This window comes from Athene noctua, chromosome 5 (assembly GCF_965140245.1).
Source record: "Athene noctua chromosome 5, bAthNoc1.hap1.1, whole genome shotgun sequence".
Classification (NCBI taxonomy): Eukaryota; Metazoa; Chordata; class Aves; order Strigiformes; family Strigidae; genus Athene; species Athene noctua.
In genome coordinates, this window is record NC_134041.1 from 2769399 (window position 1) to 2794602 (window position 25204).

Consider the following 25204-nt stretch of genomic DNA (forward strand, 5'->3'; position numbering starts at 1 on the left):
AGTTTAATTAAAAACAAAATAAACCTAACCCACATAGAATTTCTAGATTTCTAGCTAGGACTATAAGAAATTCCTCACCTCGTCCCCCTTCAAAGCACCTATCCTCTCTGAAATCTTGCCTGGGAAAAACCAGCTTAATTTCTGAACTCATCGAGGGTTTGGCAGCCTGACCCTTGAGGGAACGTGCAGCACTCCTGCTCACAGCCCCCACAATCTCCTCTATGGGAGCACATTGCACAGCCACAGCTGGGGGAATCCACGTTAAGTATCTGATAATCCTTTATTAAGCTGCAAAGAGAAACCTGGGGAAAAAAAAAAAACCTTTAAAAAGTATCAAAACTTTGGAAGAAAAGAGGAACGTAAACCGTAAGTATTTAAAAAAAAATTTTTTTTAAACACTGTCTTTCAGCAGTGTATGACAATCAAGATTATCCATTCTATTGCAATAAAAAAAAAAACCACACGTTTAAAAAGCTAATACAATTACACTTTGACATAAAAAAGGTCACCTAAGTCCAGACACACCACCACCGTGCAGCAGAGCACTTGGGCCATGCAGGTTATTCCTGGTTTCCCTGATACCCAGGCCCAGGTGCCAGAGGAGAACCTCACAGCTCTATCATCTGGTGGGTGTAACACAGCAAGTTAGCAAATCACTCTTAAATTTTTGGGGTATTTATTTAGGTGCAGGCATGGAGTACCTACAGAAGAGTCCATCATGAGCACTAAGTGTTTCTTTTGGCCACTACAGCTGGACTGCTGGTTCCCGTGACTGCACAGCCTCACAGGCAGGCAGGGACACTGGACTATCGAGCATTTAAATCCTCCTTTTTCTGTCTAACCACCAGGATTTCATAGTTCTGGGCATGAAGTATCGCAGTTGTTTTGTTTAGTATGAAGAGGCTGAATTTCTGGTATTTTTTTTGTTATGGGTTTGTAGAACTTGAAAAGTGTATTATCAGATCAGACATGGGAACACTCAGTTAAAGCCTGAATGAAATAAATTGTCCAGTTTAATTTCACCTACAGCATTAAAATAAAGGAGTTTGTAGTTAAAAGGGTGGGGGTTTTTTTACATCATTGCTATATTAATGATAAACTTATCATTCCCACAAGGCCATCGTTTGTATTTATTTCCCCATGAGAGTATCTGGATCTAAAAGTGTTCATTTTCCCCATAAAACAACTGGTTTTGAACCTCAGACTCACTCCTTACAGGCTCAGTGCCTCTCTGCTGTTCCTCCTTTTCACACAGTTCTGCTCATGTTTTCCTTCAGCAAGCCTGTTAGTTCAATAACGCCTTTCCCCAGAGACTGACAATGTTATCATGACTCTTTGCTTTTTTTTTTTTTTTCTTCTTTCTTTTCCTATGACCACAGTAGACAATCTCCCAGCAGATAAGCCATGGCTGAAAAAGACATACTTTTTCTCTTCAAGCGCACTCTTATTTTCCATCCACTGAAGCTGTAAGAACACCCTGCAGATATTTCCTTGTTTCTTAGTCCCTGTCAGGACACCCAGCAGATGCTCTTTTTCAGCCTAACCTCACTTACCCCAAACTTGCCACCGCCTCAGTTGCTTGCCTGTACTTTTGTCTCACCTCCTCCTTCCAGCAAAGCCAGTCTCTGGACAGGTTACACACTCAGAAGACCCCCACAAAAAACATACTGTAAAATGAGTTGCCTGCCTATAGCTAAAGGCTAAATCTCTATCAAAATTACACCCTTGGCAGCACCAGCAGAGATGTATTCAGAGCACCTCACTGGTACTCACTTTCTAGGCTCCATATTCTTGACTTGTGCTTCCCATTTTAACTCAGAAGTAATTTATTTTTTTCCATTTTCTGGTCAGGTTCAAGTGACTTTTGCAAGTATAAGAAGGCACCCCTCTCCCTGTTCTAATACAAACGACAAAGTATTTTGTATTACTGAGTACATGTAATGATCTTGCTCTTCTAAAGTGAGCATCACCACTAAATAAAGACCCAGCCTTGATATCACTACTTGGAGGAAGCCAAGAGTCCAACTCTTATTAACGCAGAAATCTTAGTGGAATCTCTTAATTCCAGACACAGACTGGGGATATAAATGGGCAGCTGGGAGCTGCCCATGAGCTGTCACTGCCAAGTCCCTCTGAAACCTATGTCCCCTCCACTTCCAATGCTGTACTATCTGACCCCAAATTCTGCTGCAGACAGAAAAAGTTTGGAAGTATTAACATGAGAGTATTTGAAATGATCATTCTCTCTAATTATAAGTATCTCAGATGGCAAAAAGGACTTTTAGAAAGAAAGCCCTATGTGATAGAGTTTATAAAACTTCAAAGAGAATGCGCTATGATAACACTTAGCACTTCTAGATACCACTTTACATCTTCAAAGCATAGTCAAATCATTAACTAATTAATCTTCAAAGAACAGCACAAACAGTCAGTGAAAAAAAAAAAAAGGCACTACTGAACATAATTGTTCATTATAAAAGAGTTTCTTACAGTCCTCCTCTTTAGCATTACATTTATTGAGCTGCAGACCTCACGGTTCTCACCCCGCAAAAAATGAAAAGTTTTTAGTTAAAAGTAAAGACATACTCTAACTCTCCAGACCTACAAATCTGATCCAGGATTTTCTGAGTCAAACTGTATTCTGGCTCACGCATTTTCACCAGAAATAAAAGGCTCTGCAGTTCGAACCCAATTAAAATTCTGCTGATGGCATGAGCCAGGACAGAGCCTAGCTCACTCCTTGGGAGCTCTTTTGACTCTGAAGGGGAAAGAAGTAAAAAAACCCTTTCATTTTAAGGAATGAGCCCAGCTTCCTTGATTAAAAGGATTTGGAAGGGAGGTAATTAACTCTCTTCTCAAATACCTCCCAACTGTTTTAACTCACCCGAACTATCAGCTCGAAGTACAGCAATATGTGGAACATGACCAAAGGCACTCCACATTTTAAACGATCAACACCTCGAATAAGGCACAGACAAAATTTATTGAGCACCTTGGTACCATTTCTGCATATTGTGGGCAAGAGCACTCTGCTAAAGCTGCCTGACTTGAAACAGGCATCTCAGCGCTTTAAAGGATGAGAAGGAGAAAGATTTACTGGTTCCTTGTTTATTCAAAAAGAAAAAAACCTGAAGGAATCTGATAACATAATGCACTAGCTCTGGGTAAGATTTTGTTGTCTAATAAATAAAGACCACTCATACCAGTGAGGACAGATCTCTTAATCTAACTAACCAAAGCCTGTGATTCCATCTGAAGAGTAGACTCTCTCCTTATCTGTTTTGTAGTAATGGCTAAAAGTAATCCAAATGGAAAACTCAAGCCAAGATAAAACCTTTTCAAGACATTTAAAAAAAAAAGTCACCTAGTATCAAGGAAAAAAGTGGCAAAAGTATTATTGTGTAGTATTAGTGGCAAAAGAGTTGAGAAAAGAGAAGTACATCTATTTCTTTCTCCTTCCTTCCTTCCTTCCTTCCTTCCTTCCTTCCTTCCTTCCTTCCTTCCTTCCTTCCTTCCTTCCTTCCTTCCTTCCTTCCTTCCTTCCTTCCTTCCTTCCTTCCTTCCTTCCTTCCTTCCTTCCTTCCTTCCTTCCTTCCTTCCTTCCTTCCTTCCTTCCTTCCCCAAGATTAATGTTTATTTTCTCTTCATCTTATGAAAATCCAATAGAACACACACAAAAAAAATATTTTTGAAAGTTTCATGAGCTACACTTACCCTTCTTAACACAATGTTCAGACTAGAAGCTGAGGTTGTCGTCTGCACCGAGGGCTCTCCCAGGCTCAGCTCCTGTGGCTTGCCCAGAGTCTGCGGTGCAAATTCCATTCCCTTCCAACACCTACAACTTCACCACTCGGATCCCACTTTCTTACGCGGTGCCCAGAGCGGGCCAAGATTAACATTTAAAGAACTGAGATCAAGGCTGAACAGAGCAAAGTTTAAATTTATGTTTTGCTGTGAGCTTTTTAAAGGCTGGATTATTTAAACTGAAAAACTCATGCGGGAAAAGAGAGATACTCACGGGAATTTTCTTTTATTTTTTTTATTTTTTTTTTTACATTAAGAATTAAATGATCAACCCACTCAGGAAGACAACCTGGTTGAGGGACAGGCCAGGCTGGTTTTGGAAACTATGGGCAAACTGGAGAAGAGTATGGGAGTTCCTGCTTCTGGGCTGGAGGAGCAGAGGGCTCTCAAACCCTTTATTTAGGAGGCCGATGTGCTTGGGGTCCTTCCCAACACAGTGCTTCCAGTAGGAGAGACAGTATGACATGATATTTGGGAAGCTGTGGCTTCCCATCTAAGTCTAAACCAGCAAAGCAAGGCAGGAGACAAAAAACATGATCAAAATACCCAGGTGTACCAACAACTCTCAGGCATTTTAGCACAGAAAAAAAAAAAAAAAAAATCAGGCTAAGGTAGAGTCTGGATTGAAAGTGCAACAGATATTCCTCACTAGCTCTACACGAGGACACTTAGAAGAGAAGTAAGAGAAATTTGAGCTCTGAGGAACTTTTTGTCTGACCTTTATCCTCTTTCAAAGGCAGTTTTAGAGTAAAGAATACACACACATAGATTTACTGAGAAACAGCTCCTGTGCAAAGTGCTCTGTCCTAAGTGTATGCTTTAAGGTATGCGGTTTCACAGAAATAGGTCACTGCAGAAATAATAAAAAAATAATTTTCAAGAGACAAATGACACTAAGTACTTTTAAAAAAACATTTCTAACTTGACAGTCATCTTCACAGCTGTAAGGATGCTCAGTCCTTCTGGCCAAAACTGCTTCCCGGTCTGTTTATATCCCCTGTCTGTCTCAAGCCAACTATTGCCTTAGACCATGAATTCCTTCGGGCAGAAACTGCTTTTTTGGCACAACAGGTCATGGCCCGTGTCTGCATAAGCAAGTGCTACAGATACCACCAACACAATACCCTGCACCCGCAAAGCAAACAGCCCGCCTCCTGTCCCTAAGCCTTCCCACAGGCAGTTTATTCCAAACCCCACATAGCTGTGCAGTGATACAGGGACACCGCTTCGGACGTGGGCCACGTCCAGCTCCACACCAGCGTTACTCTGCTCGACCCTCCTGGCAGCCACGCTGCCCTGAAGCCACAGCAATCTCCTGTTCCGCGGCCGGGGCGGTGGAGCTCACGGGGTTTGGACGTTCTCAACTGAGGACCAGGGAAGGGAAGATGGGAACCATCATCTCACAGACTTCCAAACACCTTCACACAAGGAGGCAAGGACTGAGAGTATTCCTTGTAGCTCGCCTACAGAAAACTCATTTCACTAGGTGTGTAGCCACTATCAACTTTTGTTTCTCAAATAATTCTGTTTCCATCTCATTTTTCTGCATCAACCCACTCTTTCCATTCTGTTTCTCTCTTACAGGCATTTTCTCACTAATAAAAAACCTCCCCCCAAAAGGCTGTGTTTCTGAGAGCTGCCAACAGGAAAGCCAGAGGAGAATCTGCTGTCAATAAACCCTGAAGCACTTCCCCGTTCCTTCTATCACTCCAATTCCCTCTTCTCTTCTGCTGCCCTTTTCTGCCAATGCCATTTTTTGAAGATACTCCTTTCATCAGGGAGCTTTCAAGCCGGAGGCAAGGGAAGAGGCGGCACTCAAGTCTTACTGTCGAGTCAGGACAGCAAGAAGCTTGGAACATGCACTCACTTTGTTTCTGTGAGAATTTAAACCAGAAATTTAAAAAATGATTAGGGGAAAATATAGCTTGTTTGTTTTCCACCACTCAAGAAGAAGGAATATTTCTTTCCTGCCTTTTTTTACATCCGTCTTCTGCAGTAGAAAAAGAATGGGGTTTTTACTTACATAAAAAACGTCAAGTGATTCATTCAATGCTTTGCTCTTATAACAGTGCCTGAAAACTCGGTTGCAAAAATTATTTCGATTAATCAACAGCTGCATACGGTTTTGAAAAGACTAAGTTGTTTGCTTGGTTGGGTTTTTTTAATAAAGAGATAGCTTCTGAGTAAAACAAAGCCCAGCAAGTCACAGTAAGTGAACAAAGACTGCCTATCCTTAGGATGGAAAACACTACACAAATTATGGTGATGAGATGTATGTCAGGAAATTAGCTTGTCTGGCCAACACCTGCATTCAAGATGTGGTATACAGTGGATGGGATGGAAAGGAACCCACAGGGACTGTTCGTTTTGCTTTTGGTTTTTACTTTTTCTTTTTAAATTTCATTAGAAATCCAGAAAGCAAAGCTGTAAGAAGGGACACAGTAAGAGAGGCTAGAGAGAAATGTGGGATTCTTTCAACTCTTTGTTGCAAGATATGCAAATGCTCTGTGCATGGTGAGGGTGGAATGGGCAGGCCTGCCACTTCATCAGTCAAGTTAATTTTATTCCAAAAGACACATGAAAATCAAAATTACAAAGATATTCTCTCAAGTTGGCTTCACTTGTCAAAAAAAAATTAAAAATTTAACAAACAAAAAATCCCAAAACTTATGCTAAATGAATTCCTAATGTCTCTAGTTGGCAACACTAAGGCATCAGAAAAAGTTGAAACGTAAGATGGAACAGCTGGACAAAAACTATAACTAAAAAACCCCTGAAATCCATGTATTAATTCAAGTTGACTAGGATGCAAAAAAAGAAAAGCATTGCTGCACTGGAGGACCAAAAGCTGACTTTTTCAGGGGTAAGTCATATGTATTTTGGTTCTAAGCATATTTCTAGCTCTTTAAGTGTGTCAAGCAAATGCACTGACTGTCAAGATGGAAATGCCCTGACAAGACAAAGAAAGGAAATATTTTAGGCTGTCCTTATATTTCGTAGTTTTTTATATCGCTGCAAACACAGCCTCACATTAGCTGAACTCAGCTAAGAAGATCAGAGAAACTTCTTTGCATGGCCCCTTCAGCAGCTGACACTACTGATGCCAAAGCAGACAGGCCTAGGAAGGAAAGTGTCTTGGAAAAAAAAAAAAAAAAAAAAAGTGCATAAACCACAACAAAATTATCCATGGTAGGCTGGAATAAAATCTTCATGACATTTTTATAAAGTACTTAGACTAAGGGCATTACTTTAGGTATCATCTTTCAATCATGAAATCTCAAATTAAGAGCAGTGTGACAGTTTCAAAGAGAAATAAAAGCTTGTTGCTATGGCAATCAATGCTAATTCTCTATGCCAAGGAAATGTTCAAGTCTAATGGAAAAAAAAAACCAACAACAAAAAAACTACAACAGGAGGAAAAAAACCCACCAAACTATACTACTTACCAGAATTTAAGTCACGTCCAGGATTGAAGGCTCTGCTGTTGACAGTGGTAGACAGTCTATCACAGCTAATAGTTCTAGAAACGTTGGTGTTAAAATTGCCATCAAATCTGAAATGACAACAACAGGATGAGCAATCTAACGTTATCTATTAAACCTAAAGAGCATTTACAATGGAAACACCTATTTTTGAAATTTCAGTGAAAAATAATCACTTTGGAAACTCCAACATTATACATATTTTAAGGGTCCAGGAAAAACTGTGAAACTGAAAACTAAGGGGGATAAGCTCATCACAGCTGGATTGCATCTGCTTTCTACAATGATATATTTCATTTTCCTCCACAGTATTCCTTTAAAGAGAGGATTAGAAGAGAGTGTTTTAAACAGCAGAGGTTCCAGCTTGGGAAATGTGTGTAGCATCCAGGAATGCCATCAGGAAGTGTTTCCTCCTGCTGTTGAACCAACCTTTTTCTTGCTACAGACTCTTTCACCAGTACTATTATTTCCTCTTTCATTTTTAAAAAAAATTTATTCCAAGTGTCTTGCATGAAGAGGATTTCCTCTTTATGTCTTTACGAGAAAAATCTAACAGAGCAATCGTAAACCTGTTTTCTGTACCAAAACTTGAGGATTTACATTCCAAATAGTGGAAGGAATTGGACAGCGTGAAGTTCCGTTACATTTTGGTTCGGTTGAGTAATTCAAATACATTCACAATTCGAATGCAAAAAGTATTCTAGCGCATAGTTTGAATGATGATAACATATCATTAAACCAATGGCTTAGAATTTAAATAAAAAGGTGTTTAAAGGGTTATAAATAACTAGAAACACTTCTGAAGCTTTCAAGGACTTTACACAGGCCAATTTTATTTGTTAACATTTTTTTCACCTTGACCATTTTGATTACATTTGACTTACGGTGTGATTATCCTAGTACTTCAAAAAACTATCTAATTCCTATCAAAGAATTTTTCTAACATCAACCCATTCCTAAGAAATTACAGGAGACTGCAAGCGAGGTCTGAATAACGCCCTGTTCTGGACGAAGAGCTTTAACTAGCCTTTCTGGCATGAAAGCTGATAGGAAACGACTCTTGGAGAGAAACCAGGCAGAGTAGGCGTTTGTTCAATACTGTCAAGACTAAAACAGCAAATTACACAAAAAACCAGCTACATCAAAAGATACTGAGCAAACTTACTTAGTATTAAGGGCACATCAAGCACAGCCTTACATCTATCGACCACTCACTCAGTGCCATGCCAATGCTTTCCATGTAGCTCCATGCACATTATATCTGGGCTTGAAGTTCTTTAGTTAGTTGTGTATTGTCAGCTGCACTTAATTGCTTAAACTGAGGTTACATTTTTTCATACACACACGTGTATGTACGCATACCGACACACCCACACGTATATGCCATCACATAGAGGAGACCCAAAATCTTGCAAGCAGAAGTGGTATGAAAAACAAGCACCGCTGACGATTTTCATTAAGAAATCGAAATCCAGTTAAGTTCCAACTACTTCAATAAATATGGTGCCCGCTAAGAATGGAAAGACACTGATTTTCTGGTTCTGTCCTTACAGAATGCTTGCTGTAAGGGCTGGGGTTTGTAGACACAAACAGACAATAAAACAATGAACTTCTAAATCATCTCCTTAAAACAACAATTAGCAGAAACAAAAACCACAGACAGATGGAATTGGTTACTGCAAGGAAATTTCAACTCCTGACCACAGGAAGCAAGTATTTTTAAGCAAACTAAAACTCTCCTAATCCAGTGTATTTTCTTTCAGCCCAATTCAAAATAATTTCATTCTACAGGGACGCAGCCAGAGCAGCCCCAAGTCAGACAGATACAGGATTTTCTGAGAGCCCCCATCTCTCAGTTTATGGACTCCATGCAGGACTCCAGGAAAACCTTTTATGACTTAGAAGTGAAAACTAACTAACAAAAAGAAAAATTTGTGTTAGTAGGCTTAAGATCATCACCCCTGTAGGTGACTGGATCCACTTTCAGAAAATTTTAGCCTTACAAAACCAGACAAATGCTCCCGAGAGGAGCTCTGGGGCTCACTGCGAGCAGCACTGCTGTTCCATACCCAGGCCATGCCTTTGCCTTTTGTTCATGATTCATGCCAGTAGCGCCACATTTAAGGTTGGGCTGATTTCATTATTTTTTTTGTTTAAAGCAGAGTTTTACCTTCTGTTATGAGTGAAGAGTACAGCACCGACTTCTCACAAGTTTAGAAATTTGTCCTTCAAGTATAGAAGTAATTTCCAGAGACCTTACTATTAAACTCCTTAATGATTTTCTGAATTGCAAATAAGTAAAACAGTCTTTTATGCAAATGCGTAACAAAACCTCAGACACTGACTTCTTTGGTCTTAACATCAGATTAAATTTTGATTCTTGTAGAGTCACAAGAAGTCTCATTTTACATAGCTAGAGCTCATCAGACCAGAGGCTCTATTTGAAGAAGCTCTCTAGTCCAACTGAATTCCTGAATATGCAAAAAGTCAGCATTATTGATTACTAACCACTTAATTTTAATATACACACACACATGCAAATATCAATAAAAACAAGGTCTCCTTAAACTGGCGTGCTTTAAAATTAGTTTAATGTATATCCATAAACCCTACACACATCTTAAACTGTTATTCTTAAAGAAGATGAATGAGACCGCCAGTGAACAGTCAAGAGTAACTGAAACACCACCATTTTTTGGTCCCTTCTCAAACCTAGACTTGGGGTCTAGGAAATATATATTGGAAATAATTAACTGCCCTCCATACACTTTAAAAATTATGTGGAATAAATGCAGTTTAAACACAGCTCTGTCAATTTTGGTCAATATTTTTATATACATATATGAACACTGGCAGAAAAAATGTATTTTTAAGTTGCAAACCTTCTACCACATAAATGTATGTTTGTGTATCAGGGAGCCCCAGAGCAGCCTGTACACAAATTCTCTCTCTCATCTCTTTACAAACACTTTACATATCTCAGTCTTTTGACATAGTCAGGTTACCCTACATAAACACAAACGTTTAACTTCACTTGCCTTCCTCTGTCTCCACCTAACACATGCAATTATGAACTTGCTCATCACTGGTGAAACATTTTTAATTGCAGCAGCTGCTCAACACATCGAAACCACTCAGTGATGAGCGAAGTGAATAATGCTACATACAGTGGGAACAAGAACAGGCAGCTAAATTCCTTGCTCTACAAAAAGGACTGTGGGTTCCTTATTGGATGCAGATGTTCGGTGCTTTTGGTATTTTATCCAAAACAGCATCATCAACAGCACTCTGTCAGTGATGGTGGTTTGATTCACGAGTCAGATAGGGGCAAAGAGCTTTTGGTGATCTTCTGCATTATCCTTGTTCTTCACGGCCAGGAATAGAAAGAGAAAAACGAATGAATGGGCAGACAGAGAGAAAGGTCTCCTGTCCTCTTGATCAGACTCCGCTACCATGAAGTTGTAAGCTATGTCAGACACTGAAAGTAGCCAAACCGTGATGGTGTGGAGCTCTGCATGGGCTCATCCACCCAGCCAGGAGCTGCTTATTGAAATTATTGGCAACCTGGCCTCTGAAAACTCTCCAAAGTTCTCTCCATTGAGAAAAAGACTTGGCATTTCACAGGGATGTAGTTCTCAGATCAAGGCTTTTCCTATCTCCATTAAAATATAATGACTTCAAAAAATTACAGCTCCTACCAAGCAAGCAAAAACGTTGGGTTTTGTTGGCTAAAGAATCTCAAGACTAAGATTGATTGATAAAGGATGGGTTTCACAAAAAGCATGTTTATCTTTGGGCAAAACCAGATGGAGAAAAGCTAGAGACTGCAAATTAAACATTTCCATGCTAAAGAAATATTTCCTAGGATTACTAAAGAACAAACTCTTAGGGAAAAATAATGACTTTTCAGGATGTTAGCTAATTGTCCCAGTGCTCCCATCAAAATCTATTAGTGATTGCAACAGGATGCCTTGTTAGCAACTAACATTATTCATGTCTCAGAACACGGGCAGTAAATGCTGGAGTTTCATTCAGAATCATCTGGAATCTTCCTCTGCTTTGGTTTTATTTTATGCCAAGTCACCACTCACACTCAATCAAAGTGACATGTGCATCCTGACATGCAGTTCTGACACTACCCAAACTACTCTTTAAACTACTGCTTTAAATTACCCAGCAGAGAAGTTGTACCTTGATTCAAAATGTTGAGTGTATTGCTACACCACTTCTTTGTACACACAAAGCTACCAAACCGAGTTTCAGGTGTCTCAGTCATGACAGGTACTAACACGGGGTTTCAAGCAGATGAACACCAGGTTCATTTCTGGCGTGCCCTCTAGGAAGGCAAAAATAAAGTTATCATCCTCAACTGCTCCGCCACGGGCACTTCTGCAGCCCCAAAGTGATCGCTACCCATCAAGGGGACCGGTGCTTCAGCTATAAACACACTGTTTGCTTTGCAATCTTTACTGGAGCATGTCGGAGCACTTCAATGCAAAAATCAACAAAGCCTCTCAGCTTTTCTCAGTGAGCAGGTATTACATTACCCATAAGCAAAAGGTAGACATAGATGCCTAAATTATCTGCAGAAGAGCTGGTAAAGAAAAGCAAAAAATTACTGCAGCCCAGCTCACCCCTCCTTTCTCTTGCTACAGCACACAAGTAGCAAAAAGAGGATGCAGTTAATGGAAAACTGATAGGAATAAAATATGCAGAAGAAGAGTTGTTCTAAAGCCCAGCCCTCAGACAGATTTGTCGTCCTAAAGCAAGGGCTGCTCCAGACTGAGCTATGCGGGATTATCTACTTCAAATCTCTTTTCAGGTGCAGTTTGCCTTAAAACTGGCTTTTTGCACTTTTTAAAGCGTGTCTTTTTAAAGCGTGACTGGTTCCGTGATACAAGGACCTTGAGAAGAGACCAGCTCCTATCACAAATGTACGTCCTCAGAAAACCGAGACCAAAAACTGGGCAGAGGCAGTACTGTGGCAAATTTACACTGCAGTACTTGAGATCGTTTTAATTACACTGGAGAATTTTCCATGTGCTTCTTTTGGGTGCCTCTAAGTTATTTCAACTAAGAATGTGCTTTTAATCTATTTGGCAATCTTCACCATTAAAGTAACAATTAAAACTAAAGCCTCAACGCTGCCATACGGCATTTACAGTAAATACTTATATTCTTGGCTGGAGCTACTGGTTTTACCTTTTTTTACAATGTATTTGTACTTTGCAGGTTTTCCACACAAGTTTCAAGCCATACAAATCTTCCCATCACTTGCATTGGAAGAAGTTAAACCAAAAACTTTTAAGATTTGCAGACGAGCATTGATCACCACCCTTTCTCTGCACAAAGGAGACGTTTTACCAGCGTGTCCCACTTTTGCCAGCAGTGAGACTGTGAGGACAATAACAGTGATGGCTGACCGAGGTCTCCTCTGAGATTTGGCCCAGAATATTCTAGGTGGTAAAACATCAGCCAATGCTTAGGAAATCCTCCAAAATCCTTACCAGAAAAAACACAACAAAACCTGTATTTAGCTGTAATTAGGGTTTGTACTGACTTAAACGAGAGCAAAAGGCATTGGCTGAAATTCAGGTTGAAGACAGGCCCCCTCACCCCGTCCCCTTTTCCCTGCCTCCCTCTATAAAGCCCGTCCTTCTGGATTCACTTTAATGAACAACCGATCGAAACTGCATCCCGAGGGAGCAAACAGAGCTGCGACTCCCACTTTGATCTCTTCCCCATGGAAAAACGCGCTCCCTGCCTAGCTTGCAAGATGTTCATTTGATTGACATTTGCTCTGATGTGCAAACTGCTTTGAACTTCAGACGTTAAATTCCCATCAGGCTGCACTCATTTTTATTCTCCTTCAACAGGATTTACAAGCAGGAGATCAGCAAGTGTAGGAGATAAAATAAATTTGCAGAAGCTTTGAATCTTACATCAAAACAGCGCTCAAGTGAGCTCCAATTGGATTTTGTTCGGCCTGAATTTACAGTGTAAATCAACCTCTTTTGTACAGTTTCATTTTAGGGAAAAATGAGGGAGCTGCATATAAAAATGACACTTGAGCGGCTACTGAGGGGTTCTCATTGTTTTAAGACTCATTTCTTTCCCTCCCTTTCTGTTCACACAAATTTAAAACTGATCTTAGCATGCAAATGAAATTACATAAGTTCATTGAAAATTCAGCACTTCCTTTGAAATTCACAACTAAGGCCAGCTTTCTAGATTGTAAGGCAAGATTTTAACTCATATTTTACATACTTAAATAAAGACTTAAATATATGGTTCCCACCGCATCTAAACAGAATGTTGAAAAACAGTGTTTTTATGAATAAATTCAACAAAAAGAAGCTACTGATGATTCAGTTAACCAGTTTCTTCTGGCGAGGCGTAGAAGTTGTTCCAATTATTTCAATTACTGCTTGAAAAAGTTCAAGTATTCTTGCTCTCAGATGTAAAGACAGCGTCTTATTGGAAGGAGGACTGCAACCCAGTAACACAAACTCTTCCAAAAACCACTTTTTCACAAGGAACTCAGCCACATTTACAAAGTAAAAGCAACAGTCCAAGAGAGCAATTTCCTAAATACCTGCTACAGTTTATGGACAAAACAAGGTCATGCCAAGACTAGCATTATGCATGCTCCCTACATTTTCTAGAAACCCTCAGGCATTACTGTAGTCTGATACTTTGCAAGAACAGCAAATAGATCTTAAATTTCATTTAACGTGGCCCACCCACTTCTCCTTTGGAAGTGCAGCTCTTCAGATACTGCAGCAACTGAAGGAACTGAATGGGATTCCCGTTATCTCCCACTTAACTGCTCCAGAGAGGAAAGATAAACACAGAAAGAGCTGCAATAAAATTGAACTGCATTAGCAAATATTTAACCATCTGTTTAAAAAAGAAAAAAACCAGGCCACTTCTGAAGGCGATATCACAGTCAGAGGGAGTAAATGATTTTCAAAAATAGGTTTGTAAACTCACTTATTCAAACAGCTCTACTAATGTTTGTAACGCAACACTGCCAAGTAGTATGTTTTACCAACAAATATTTCTCCATTCCGTCTACTTCCACAAATTTAGATAAATGCATTCCCTAAGCTCTTATCAGCATAGTTAAACAACAAAAAATAGATTTCCAGCCATCTTAAAACATATATGCTAGCAGCAGAAGCAAGAGCATTGATGAACGGCAACCCATCTCTAAACAAGTTTTTTGGAGACCCGTGACAGCTTTGCATAAAAACCACCGGTGACATTCATTTCTGTCCTCCAGGGTAGGAGCAAAGAGAACAGGGATGCTCCCACCAGCACCCGTGTGTACTCAAGTCCATGTGCAGGTGTGGGGTTATCGGGGGGGCACGGTGAGCCCCGCCACCCCTCGCAGCAGCAAGGCACCACCAGAGGCGGCTTCCCGGCGCTGGGACTCTGCCCGCCTCTCCCCATCAGGTCCCAGTCACAGGCAACTCAAGGAAACTCTTCCCCACCCTCTCTCACAGATGCCCAAGGACATGAAATGCTGTTGCACACTGAAGCATGATGGGTCTTAAAAGTGGGTAGGACAGGAGGAGGATCTAGACTGGGTTAGGGAAGATTTTTTTTTGTCTCCCTTTAAAAGCATCATCTCCATTTTTTTGTGGGAAAAGCTACACAGGCAGCTGCGTGTTTCCTCACAAATAAGAAGTTATAGCCTCTATTTTTTGGAAGGTAATCTTGCTGCAGATGTGCAGGGCTTTGCTATGTCAAGAAAACCTCTGGAGTGCAGCAGTTTTGTAAAGTTCTTACTTGCAACTGCACCTTCATGTGCACTTTACTGTGTGAACATCCCTTTAACTTACCTGGCAAAACTGGAACTATAAAAATCTACTTCTGAAAGCCTCCTACAAGAGCCAGCTAGCATCAATCATAGCTTCTTCTGAAAAAGGCATTTTGTACACCAGGTAGGTGATGAAAATATTACACACATCAGACTTTTTTGTGCAGAAAGAGTTTGATTTTCTTTCATCTGCAAATATTCAATACAAAACACCTATTTGATCTACGTTGCCATCCAGGCCGACACCGACTTTATGAAGAAAGCTATTTCAGTTGTCACTCACAAGTCAGACCATGCAGACCTGCAAAGTTACAACTCCACGCGAAGCTAACGCTTCCAAACCTGTTGCCCAAAACTAGTTTCTTAAGTCGCTACGTGGACACTTTACACAACTGGCACATAACCTGTAAGTTCCCACTGAAGGTGCAGGGAAGCTGCAAGGTGCTCGGTACTGCTGATAAATAAACACTGTTAATTCCTTCCCCTGCCCTCTTGCTGATACTCTGCTACAGCCCCATCTACACCCCCCACACATCAGGCTGTTAAAGTTTCAAGACTTCCTAAAGATCTACCGAGGGCTTTCTTGGGAACAAAGCGTCTCGGGCACGACAAACAGGAGACACCACTTTGTACACAGAGGTATTTATCCTCTCTTAAGGGGGAAGATAGTTGAATTAAAACATTGTCTTGTAAATCACCACCCAGTTCAATCATGATAGGGAATGTCTGGAGACACTATGAAACCTGTTTCTCATGGCTTCTTCAGCAGCCTTTATTAGTGAGGAAACACAAAGCCTTGTTTTTCCAGCAGGGATTTCTTCGAGGATTAGAAGATGCATGTCACTTGACATCCATTTTCCTTATCTCCCATCAGTTTATCCATCCGTTTTGCTAAGAGCCTGGAGCACTTTATCCCCATTAACTCTGTGTGGTTGGAGCAATGCCTCTTCTCAACTGCTACGGGCACCTCCCCAACGCATCCCACAGCCCTGGGAAAGGGAGAAAGTCTCCAGGTTCCGACCCCACGGACCCAAATATAGCTCAGATACCAGATCTTTGTACCACCTACTTCCGAGCTTGTCTGAAAGCTATGCTCTCTGGCTGCTCTCCCCCTCCACTGCCATCATGTTTTTTCCATTCCCAAACCTTGCTTCAGTAGAACTGAAAATGCCAACTGGTACGTTTGAAGAAAGGAACAGCAACAACTGAAGAAAAACACGGAGCCCCTGCTCCACTGCTCTGATTTCACAGTCCAACTCCTCCTAGCTGTGCTTGCACAGATACTTAAGCGTATGATTAATTTCCATTTACACAAGCACATGTTTAAACGCTTTGGTAAACCAGATGAGCATAAGCATATGATTAAATGTTTATTGAATTAAGGCCTATGGAAAAGTCTCTTGCCAAAACCACTCAATAGCCACCAACTGCACTGCCTCATCAAGTTGGTTTTGCATATTCTTATTTATTTATTTAATTTTCACCACTTTCCAAAACAAGGTAGTTCCATTGTACAAAGCTACCTTGGTGGGAAGAACAAATATGTGACTGCTAGTACTTAACACTAGTTAGGCTGGTATATGTTGGGTATAGTATTTCAACCAAAAACACAGCCAGGCTGTTAATTTTAGTTCAAAACTAGTCACTGTGGACTGGAATTACAGTCCTGGAAACTTACATTTGGGGTCTTCACTGTAAAAGCCAACAGCACGTAATGGCAATAAAATAAATATTGCTTTCTCTGTCATATCTCACAACTTGACTAAATGAGCAATTTAAATGCCAGGTTCATTTTATATCCCAGTTTGTGCTTTGTTAGTCCTATTTTGTATCATTTATTTGTAGTCACCAGGTGTGACATTCTCACTATATATCTCAAGCAAAAGGGCAAACTGTCTGAAGCCAACGCCCAGCTTTTCAAGATAAACACAAGGCCACACACGAATAATTTTGTTAATGGTAGCCACAAATATAAACTAAAGATACAAAGCCATCAAAAAAACTCTAGGAAAAAACCCCAAACAACCACAATATTTTCTACACAACAGTTCATCATCTCCTTCCCAAGTAATTTTCCCAAAACCAATCCAAACTTGCTACATTCCCAACACATTGTCAATAAGCTAGACCTCGGTGTAAAAAGGCTGATGGAAGAATCACCTGACAGCATGAAGTGCCCCCAGATTTTCAAATGTCACCGTGTGTTTAGAGACTGAACACCACGTAATAAACAGCCTTAAATATTGTGGGACAGGCCTTCAAATCTACCTTAAAAATACACCCTGAAGATAACACGCTTCTGACACTGTTCTTGCACCAAATGTTTACTCAAGTAAAGAGGCCACGTGACAGAACACCTCCCTACACCAAGAAAAAGAATACACAGTTTAGCAGTTGTAACACAAATATTTCATAACCCTCCTGAAGGAAAAACCATAGCCCTAAGGTCACACACATTTTCAAGGTACAATCTAAAGCCAAGTTTCTCCTGAAAACAGCGAACAGCACAGACAAATCTGTGCCTTTTGCAACGCGACCTCTTCTATAACAGCAGCTCATAAATTCTCTAAACCAAACAATTATAATTGTTGTTGCTCTAACACCAGCACTCCTCTGCCCAACACTAAACACACATCTTTTAAACATCAAGGATAAGCTCTCAACAGCAATAGCACATCTAACAACTTCTTACAAGTGCAGGCCTCCTCATAGCAGGAACTAGTTAGTCCAAAAACTTAAAATGTAGGAGAACTCAAGTAAATCAATAGCCTTCAAAATATGATGACAATATCCAGGTGGGAGATACTGTGTCTGTGTTCTAAAAATAATTCCTAAATTCACATTCAAACACTTACACACATGTTCGAGTTCCCTAAAATCTAACCACTGAGGTAGATATCTTAATTTTTAGTATTTTCTACCAAAAAACCTCAGTTTATCTATCTCTTTGGACAAAAAAAAAAAAAAAAGCAGCTATTGGTGATTTCAGATAAATCTGCTGTCAAAGAACTCACCTCACTGGTTGTTTCCCCACTTTTAACCAGGCCTAGAAGTACCCAAGGGGGATCATGATGAGCATGTATCCTTTAATTTCAGTTGAAAGTTTCTGCTTAAAAAGAAGGTTATCTCATTTTGAGACTTATATTAAAAATTTGTCTCTTTTCTGGAGCGGCAGGGAGATGATGACAGATTTTGAGGTAGCTGATGCTCAACAGGGGAACAGTGTTTGGTTCCAGCCTGGCTTTTCAGGAATAACCACCTTGTGCCCATGTGAACCATTTTACTTTCCCTTTTGGCAGGCTTGCGTCAAACATAAGACCTAATAACACCACCTTGGATATCAACATTAGCTTTTTTTCCCCTTGACATTTTCACTGAAATGGGAAATCTCCCTGAAGGGAGATGCCACAAAGAAGGAAAATAAAAAGAAGAGCAGCAGGTAGGAGAGGCAGAAGGACTAGAAATGACAACTGAAATGATGGCAGAAGTGTTTAGACAAATCAGGTGATTAAAGCTCAGCTTTGGGAACTTAAGTTTCAAAAGGAAAACATGTTTTTACATTCTTTCTTTGTAAGACTCACAGACAATTTTTGAAAGATGGCAGTGGGTGTATTCCCAGCAGTCTGATAAGCCACCATTCTCAATCATACACGCTCCACCAGGTCTTGCCGAAGTGTTGTCTGGAAGATCCTGCAGACCAACAGAGTGGTCTGGCAACCACTTCAGCAGATTTAGTATTACAATCAAAGTAACTAAATAACGAGAATCCTATCGTAGAGCCTGAATGAGGAGCTCTGCAAATAGAATATTCACCTCTCTGCTTTGCCAGCTGTGACCTCCAGTTAGTGTTTTAAAGCACTTACTGGGAAGGATCCTTATGCAAGTCCACCAAGGATTAAAGAAATTTCTAAAGGACCTCCAAGCTGAGTAATTTGGAGGACAAAGTGAAAGAAAATTCATCAAAGTTTCTAGATTAAAAGCAGACCTCTCTTTTATGTTTTAATGAAAAATCATGCATTACTGACAATAAATCTCCTCATTCCTCCTTCTCGTCACTCCTTGCTTGGAAGGCGTTACTGCTGGCTGGTGCTTCCTGCACGGAGAGATCAGAGGGCAGAAAAGTTTTCTTTCTCAACTAATTCTTGACCTTTCTACTACCACTGCCAACAGCCTAGCTATTTGGCACCAGATATGTCAGCATTTTACACAGGCACTTTGGCCAGCAGGAACTGCACTGAGACCACCAAATCTACACACAACCCAACAACAGGGTACCCGTGTCTTTGGAGTCACCTGAGGATTTCTCATTTCTGTGCCAATCAAAACAAACACAAAACCAGCAAATGGCCTTTCTCTCCAGCCACAGATTCGTACCACATAGCTGAATGCAGTGAATATTTTAAATCCTTATGTAAGTTGGTTTGTCCTTACATAAGCAAATTTGCCAATGACACTGAGCTGTGTGGTGTGACGGAGAGAGGGAGGGAAGGATCCATCCAGAGGGGCCTGGGCAGGCTGAGAGGGGGGACGGGCAAACCCCACGGAGTTCAACAGGGCCAAGGGCAAGGTCCTGCCCATGGGTCGGGGCAATCCCAGGCACTAACCCAGGCTGGGCGAGGAGGGGATGGAGAGCAGCCCCAGGGAGAGGGGCTTGGGGGGGTTGGGGGCAGAAAACTGACCGTGAGCCACCAACGTGCGCTGGCAGCCCAGAAAGGCAACGGTGTGCTGGGCTGCACACAGAGCAGGGTGGGCACAGGGCGAGGGGGGGATTCTCCCCCTCTGCTCCGCTCTGGGAGACCCCCCTGCAGGGCTGGGTCCAGCTCTGGGGCACCAACAGCAGAAGGACACGGACCTGCTCCAGCGGGGCCAGAGGAGGCCACGGAGATGCTGGGGGGGCTGGAGCCCCCCTGTGAGGACAGGCTGGGAGAGTTGGGGGGTTCAGCGGGAGGAGAGAAGGCTCCGGGGAGACCTTAGAGCGGCCCCCCAGGGCTGAAAGGGGCTGCGGGAAAGGGGGGAGGGACTCTGGATCAGGGGCAGAGGGACAGGATGAGGGGTCACAGCTTTAAACTGACAGAGGGGAGATTTAGATGAGATCTGAGGCAGAAATTCTCCCCTGTGAGGGGGGTGAGGCCCTGGCCCAGGCTGCCCAGAGAAGCTGTGGCTGCCCCCTCCCTGGCAGGGTTCAAGGCCAGGTTGGACGGGGCTTTGGGCAACCTGGGCTGGTGGGAGGTGGCCCTGCATGGGGTAGGGGTGGAGGGGTGGACTAGATGATCTTTAAGGTCCTTTCCAACTTCAAACCTTGCTGTGATTCTATGATACGCAAAGGTTACTATCATGCTTAAGAAAAGGTGAAAGAATGCTGTCATTATGAGAAAAGCTGTCGTATAACGTTAGATTGCAGAAAAAGCTTTTAATGTTTATTATCCAAATTACCTTCCTCTCTCTCTAAAATGTTTTTAAATCAGACTGAGTTATAAACAATATACTCTGTAATCAAGGTTTGTCATTTATAACAAGCAGAGAAAGTTACTCTTGTTCTTTTCTAACACATATGGAAGTAAAAGTTTTAAATGTTCATTGTTTAGAATAAATTATTACACTGTTATTGAAAAAAACAGATTTTCTATCACACCTTCCTACAATTAGGAAACCCAAAGAGGTTTCTGTAAATATGCAGCATAATACAAGATTAAAGACAACCAACTGCCTGGATCTAGACTATTCAAAACTCCTGTATTTAAAAACAAAACAAATGGAAAATGAACAAATTCCGTTTCCAAGCAATGTACTCAACTTCTGTAAATCTCTCTGTGTATCGAACAGCACCATGTCAACTTGATTAAACTGTAAAGCAGTATTTTTAGCATGTGATGTACTGACCAACTCGTGATTTTGGTTACTGCACTTCAAAGGAAAAAAAAAAAAAGGCAAACCAGAAGTCCCATGACCAGCTTCAGAGGAGTTATTCAGGGTAAGCAGTGCCTTGCTGCACAAACGGTATCTTGGATATAGACAGACTCATTCTGTATGAAAGACCATTCCATGCAATTAAGAGTTGAACAAACTTTTTTCCATTTTGTTTCATTTTACAGTCCATCAGAGCCCAGTCCCAGTCCTTGTTTAGAGCTCCTCATTGAACATGTACGTAGTGGAAACATAGAATAAGAGGACAAGATAAGAAGCACCCTTGGAGTACTGTTTCTTCCCCCTTTCTCAGAGTTATCAAGAGTGGCAGAAAATACAGGTTATTTTGCAATTAAAAACTTTCACCTTTCACTTTTTTCTTCACATATTAAATGACAGCGTGAGTAATTTCAGATTTCAATACTTACTCCATCATAGAGGGTGGAATTGTACAGCAGTCTTGGATCGCAGTCAAGGGCGATGTGAGATGAGCAGTATATGACGCTTCCACTACTTGCTTGTTACGATTCACAACATCCAAGTAACGGTTGAACTTCTCACGAATTTTTTTTGCCAACTGGAAGAGTAAGAAGAAAGATGAAAATTAAGCCAGTGTCCCTGTATTACCATGTTCCTTATTACCAAACTTGAATGGACAGTAAAAACTGCATGCGTTAAAGATAACAGTTGTCTGCTTTGCTCACTGTACTTCTATTTTGTTGGCTTAAGCACTGTGAAGCCAAGTAATTATAATATTGGCCACAGAAAGCAGTCTATGCAAAAAAACAAGCTCAGGATCTCGGCAACCCCAAATACTGCCATGCCTATTTCTCTGTTCAGCAGCAGCCTCCTCAGTCAGGTGAGTCTGCGCAGAAATATTTCACAGCTCCTTTCATATAGTTCTCAGTGTGATTTGGGTAAAATAAGCCATCCTAGTTCTTGCTTTTTCCTTTGTATCACCCGCTGCTTTCCCGGGGGGGGTGTGGGACACCACAGGCTCTTAGCTGAGCATCTTCCAAGTGATTTTCTTTATCAATCTAGCAGCTCTCTGTGGCTAGTCACGAGCTGCAACAGCCTTTAACTACAGACTTCAAATAACAAAATGAAAAATCTGTAATTGACATTATATTATAACAGAATGAAAATAATGACAACTGTCTCGCACAGGTGAAATTCTTCCACAAGCCTTTTGTTGTCAGAAGGCAGCCACCTACAAACCAGGACAAGGTTTAGAGGTTAGATGTTGCTTGTAAGAGCAGATGATAGTATTTCCTTCCTTTCAGAAGGTGAAAACAAACAGACTGTCGCCCCTCCCAAGCAATTCTCAGGCCTTTAAAAAAAAAAATTGGGTGCCTAACTTTAGAAATAGCAATGTGGGTACTTCAGCCTTTCTCATTAAACGTTTCTTAAAAAAATAATAATAATCAAGTCAACCAACTTTTGAAAACAAATACATCTGAGACCTGCATCGGGGCTCGCTGGTGAGCGATTCGAGGGCATGGTGGTGCCCGTGCCCTTTGCAGGCAGAGCCCCGTGCTCTCGCCGTGCCAGGCAGATCCAAAGCAGTCCCAAGGCACGTGGTGTCAGCAAGGGCAGAGCCTGCTGGGACACATCACAGGCCTAGGGAAGCTCCTGTGCTGTCGGATAAGCTTGTGTCTCCTTCATTAGGCACTCCATAACCAGCCTGACTAATGACTTCGCAGGGGAAAATTGGAAGGGAAAAATCTGCAGCTGTTATTTGAGCCAATGTGACGGTAAACGCAGTTACTAGGAAGCATCAGGTTTTACAAGAAATTTAGGGAGGCTTTTGCTTCTGGCCTTTCATTCAAAGGCAGAAATTAATGACACGGAGCAGGCACGTACAAAATTCGCTCTAGCACACTCAGTATCCTTTTCACACCAACATATCTCTTACACACAATCATCAGCCAAATGCATCCTAACTGAAAGAGAATAATCTCTAAGCCGTATACTGCGGTGTTGAATACTCAGAAATACTGCATTTCTGAAAACTTTCTTCAGAGCTAAAAGTTAGCTCATTAATTCGTAACACTCATCTCTCCTGCTCCCTGTACGCTCCAAACTCTACGGGGATGATTTAATGGTGCCACTACGTTTGTGTGCTGAGAAACACAGTGGGTTGTTCCAGATCCCCTGGACTGACAAATGTCTTTCCTAACTATTATTAACAGGACATTTCATCATGATTTACTTCGTTATGCGAATAATGAGGCCCACGCTGATAACAGCATTGCCTTTGCCTCCATTGTTCCCAGCAAATGCTGCAGCTCAACAACAGGTCTCCTAGGAGCACAGGTTTTAATAGGACCTTGCTCAAATGACTTGCAGAATTATACCTAATTAGTTTTGTAGAATGATTTATTGCCAAGGCACCAGAGGACCACTAATGGTCTCCTCCATGTTAGGCATACAACATTATTAAATTGCTCCCAGTTGTAAGATCATAACCTGATGGGTTGTTCCTTTTCTATTTTCCAGTAAACTTTTTTAATTTTTGTCCAACTGTACTCTTCAAATGTTTCCTTGAGAAGTATATTCTCCTGAAGGGTCTCAAACATACAAAAGCCAAATTTCATAAATCAACATACAAAAGCCAAATTTCCTAAACCAAAGCATTTAAGTTTTATGGTTAGAAAGTTCCTCTTTCAGTCTGGGCAAATGAAATACCTGTGCTTAAGCACTATGTAAACCAGACAGTTGAATCTATACGCTGCCTTCTTGGTTTCCCTTCCTGAAATCACAAAAAGGGAAGAGAGCTTGTTTGCTGAAAAAAGCTCCGCATGACCATCACTAGCCGTAACAAAACTAACACAGAGCATCAGAACAAAGGACTCTTGTTTGGAATCACCACTTCTCTCCGATAAACGAATGCTGGACAAGATGAGGTTTCAGTGTCGATGAGTTTTCACCTTCCAGGCTGAATAAGAAAAGCACCCCACAACCTTTGAATTTTACCCTGCGGTGGAGGGTCTGGATATCTGACAAATCTTTTTTTCAGAAGAGCCTGTACCTCAGAATCTGATAAAAAGCAAATGCTTAGTACCTAAACCGAATGTCGCATTGAAAAACCTCTGAAAGGCTCAAAGCCATTACATTACTTTTATTAAATGGGATCCAACACGGGGCAGAGTCAAGTGCAAGTCAGCAACAAGGGACCTGAAGCCTTGCAGAGCTACACCTCCCAGAGCTGTCCCTGCCCACAGACATAAGCACAGTTGGAAGAACTGGGTTTGTCTAATCTCAAGAACCCTAAAAATACTGCCCTCTGATAGCAAGAGAATACTCCCAACAATCAAACCCACTTTAAAAACAGCTAACTCAAGTCACCAATGGCAAGATGATCCAAAAGCAATTTTCCCTTGAAAATTGAATACAATGAATAAACCATGTTAAGAAAGTATGGGTAACACACCAAGCAGCTGAAAAATTACTAAAACCAAATGGTTCTAATTCATCAACTTGAGAAGTATAATCCAGATAAAGCCTAACAAAAATAACTTAATTTTAATTCCATAGTTGGACTTCACTGGAGCACAAAAATCCATGACAGTGAACAGGCATTCCAGCTCTCAGTGATTAAAACAACAGCAAAAAATAATACATACTTCCCAGCTCCTCATCTATGCCTTGCGTGCCCATGCATGCATGCACACTCACATCATTAGCTCAGAAACATTATTCAGTCTGCAAAGTGATGCACTCAGTTGCTAGAGCCTGTCAGAATAAAAGCTGCAGGCTTAAATCAGCTTCTCATTTTTCTAAAAAAAAAAAAAAATCTTTAACCAAAAGATGACTATTTTTCCACCATACACCCTGCTTTTTTTCACCTGCCCGGAGCTGACTAGCCGTTGCGTACTGATGGATGCAAGACCCACACCACATTGGTTACAAAACCTCAAAATACTGAAAGAAAGAGATAACAAATAACAAAAGGACAGAGCACTGAACTATGAAACCATCCTAATGTCATTGTTTAAAACGTTTTTAAGGCAAAATGGAAACCTGTGTCCTGAATCAGGCACATAAAAGGGTCAGGTAGCTGATGTCCCATGCTCGGGTATACGCTTGGGTAGGTACCAAGTGTGCCTACAGAAATCTGCTCCCACAGAAATCCTCAAAATCCCCTGTTTTAATGGAAACTAAAATAGATCTGGATACCCTGAGACTG

General features: G+C 41.1%; 1 protein-coding gene across 1 annotated transcript in view; it reads right to left on the bottom strand.

Moving 5' to 3' along the window:
* CACHD1 (cache domain containing 1) overlaps positions 1-25204 on the bottom strand; it is a 114735-nt gene that overhangs the window by 41593 nt on the left and 47938 nt on the right. The window contains exons 3-4 of the mRNA XM_074906046.1: positions 21444-21592; positions 7251-7357 (exon numbers count right to left, since the gene is read on the bottom strand). Of these exons, the coding sequence (XP_074762147.1) occupies positions 7251-7357; positions 21444-21592 (256 nt within the window). The remainder of the gene's footprint in view (positions 1-7250; positions 7358-21443; positions 21593-25204) is intronic.